This window comes from Salvia miltiorrhiza, chromosome 4, assembly GCF_028751815.1.
Source record: "Salvia miltiorrhiza cultivar Shanhuang (shh) chromosome 4, IMPLAD_Smil_shh, whole genome shotgun sequence".
Classification (NCBI taxonomy): domain Eukaryota; kingdom Viridiplantae; phylum Streptophyta; class Magnoliopsida; order Lamiales; family Lamiaceae; genus Salvia; species Salvia miltiorrhiza.
Genome location: NC_080390.1, coordinates 15,182,795 through 15,185,778, shown reverse-complemented (window position 1 = coordinate 15,185,778; position 2,984 = coordinate 15,182,795). Strand labels below are relative to the sequence as shown.

Below are 2,984 nucleotides of genomic sequence, written 5' to 3'. Positions count from 1 at the left end.
TTGTTTAAGTTTACTTGTGCAGATAAACAGGTTGAGACCGTGACAACTCAATTTGTGCACTCGAAGAGTAAAGTAGTTCCTCACTCTCCGTGGGATCCCTATACTGGCTGCTAAGACTGTTCTTTGGTTGCGAGCAATAGGAGCGTGTACTGTCTGTCTGGGGCATACACAAAATTATTTTTGATACCGCGCGCTGGGCGACGGGCGCGCGCGTCGTATCAGGGTGCAACCAACTTTCGTGGCTTACGGTTGAACATAAGTAATACCCTGCACGGAGCATGGAAGACCTGGGGGGTGCAACCAACTTTCGTGGCTTACGGTTGAACAGAAGTAATACCCTGCACGGAGCATGGAAGACCCGGGGGGTGCAACCAACTTTCGTGGCTTACGGTTGAACAGAAATAATACCCTGCACGGAGCATGGAAGACCCGGGGGGTGCAACCAACTTTCGTGGCTTACGGTTGAACAGAAGTAATACCCTGCACGGAGCATGGAAGACCCGGGGGGTGCAACCAACTTTCGTGGCCTACGGTTGAACAAAAATAATACCCTGCACGGAGCATGGAAGACCCGGGGGGTGCAGCCAACTTTCGTGGCTTACGGTTGAACAGAAATAATACCCTGCACGGAGCATGGAAGACCCGGGGGGTGCAACCAACTTTCGTGGCTTACGGTTGAACAGAAATAATACCCTGCACGGAGCATGGAAGACCCGAGGGGTGCAACCAACTTTCGTGGCTTACGGTTGAACAAAAATAATACCCTACACGGAGCATGGAAGACCCGGGGGGTGCAACCAACTTTCGTGGCTTACGGTTAAGTGTAACCCTCTGCTCTGGTGGCAACATGATTCCTCTGCTCTGGTGGGAGCATGATTCCTCTGCTCTGGTGGCAGTCTGGTGGCGGCATGATCCCTCTGCTCTTCCTTTTGTTCGAGCGTTGTCCCTGGTTGCTTATTTTTCCCTTGACTTGCTAAGAAGCAATTGTTTAATTTGTTTCCCCTTTTGGCTTGCCAAGTAGTAATTTGTGAGTTATGGGTGTACACCCTACTCCCCCCTCTGGTCGCATGTGCAATGCTCTGCATGAACATGTTAAGTGAAGTATATATTTGTAAAGAAATAGCATAAAGTAAATGAGTCGACACCAGAGAATTCCCTAGAACCACGTATCCGATTTTATTGATATCATGGCCCCGAACCTCGTTAAAACCCCTGTAGGGAAAAAAAGTATTCGGTCTACAAATTGTCGTGTCATCTAAGTAACATTCCTCTGTTGTGGCCTCTGTGCCTGGGTTTCGTTCCTTCGGACTATAAATTGATGCAAGTTACCTGCCCGCACCAAAAACTCCAACTGATACTTCAGATGCCCGCAATGTTTGGTAAAATGCCCATAGGCATTGTGATACTCGCATAGTTTGTTGTTAGGTCCCTGTTGGGGCTGCCCATCTCGGTAAGTCCCAGGCGCCTTGAAAAACGGTTGATTCTTGATTAGATGGAAGATCTCCTCCGGTGTCTTGTTCAAAGGGGTGTACTCGTCGAAACGAGTAACTTCATTCACAGTGCGTTGCTGGCGAGGTGGTCCCTCTGCTTGGGGAGGAGGTACCCTCGGGGGTAACCCTTTGCAAGGGGTCTTATGTTTGTTGTCTTCGGCTTTTCTTGCCATCCTGGCATCCTCCAGCTGTAAATACCCTGGTAGTCTAGACATGATATCGTCAAAGTCCCTAGCCGGTCTGATTTGAAGCTCATCAAAGAAGAGCCCCGGCTTTAGCCCTCTGACATAAGCACAATTCTTGATTTGGGATTCCGCCTCTGGCACTTCCAGAGCAGCGAGATTGAACCGGGCAGTATACTCCCGTAGTGTTTCGTTCTGATCCTGCTTGATGTCCATTAAGGAAAGAGCTGACTTCCCCACTCTTCGTGAGCTTGCGAACTACGTCAGAAAACGTATTTGCAATTCTTCAAATGAACGGATGGAATTGGGGGCGAGTGTCCCAAACCATAGCTGGGCGGGTCCAGTCAGTGTGGTGGAGAAAATCCGACACTTGATGCCCTCAGTGTACATATGCAAAGTAACCAATCCCTCAAACCGGTTGAGGTGTACCTCCGGGTCAGTGGTACCATCGTAATCCAGAGAAATAGGTTTGTAGCTTCTGGGCAGAATATCCGCCAGGATGTCGTTGGAGAAAGGACTACGGTTGTTGATGGGGTGGAACCTTGACGTCTTGGCCCTTTTGTCCTCCTTGTACCTCCCATGTTCCCGTCTTTCCTTCGGGGAGTCGTGAGCGTGGTGGCGCTTATGACCCTTGTATCCTGGCCTGCCAGAGGAATACTCCAGATCCCGTCCCTCTGACTTCTCTGTATAATGTGATTTCCCTGCACGGCGGGATCTCTCTGACCGATACAACTTCTCTGCCCTGTTTGATTTCTCTGACCCCTGCCCTCTGTCGTCCCTCTGGGATTTCTCCCTCAGTGAGTTCTCTAGATCCTTGAGCTGATGTTTTAGTTGCGACACTTGGTTTTTCAGCCTGGTATTCTCCCTCGGCCTTTCTTCCTCGAACATGGGAGAGATGGATTGACTATCAGACTCATCAACCCCCTCCTTCGTGACAATGCTATTGAGCCTGACTCGACTCCCCTCTGGCCTTCTCTCCAGTGCCCTCTCAGCGGGGAGCTTCTGCATTTCCCCAGGCATCACCACCTGTTTGTTGGTTATCGGATTGTTTGCCTCCAGAGCAGCGGGGGGTGGGGTTTCAGTGCCCTGTGGATTGATCGCTCCTACCAGGGGAGCGGCAGCGGGGACGGTGGTCAGCAGAGGATTCCCCAGTGCTTGACGCACGGCCGAATAATGGAGCAGGGCCATCATCTGCTCCGTCAACCCAAAGTTGAGCTGCCCTCCACCAGACGTGGGAGCCAAGCCTGGCATGTCTGAACCCGGTGTCACCAGAGCAGATCTCTGGAAGTTGCCATTCTGCCCGGCCAGCGGA

General features: G+C 51.2%; 1 protein-coding gene across 1 annotated transcript; it reads right to left on the bottom strand.

Moving 5' to 3' along the window:
- Positions 1-1,255: 1,255 nt before the first annotated feature.
- On the bottom strand, positions 1,256-1,888 carry LOC131023055 (uncharacterized). Its single transcript, XM_057952597.1, has one exon. It carries the CDS (start codon positions 1,886-1,888, stop codon positions 1,256-1,258), a length of 633 nt encoding a protein of 210 aa, XP_057808580.1.
- Between the last annotated feature and the right edge of the window lie 1,096 nt (positions 1,889-2,984).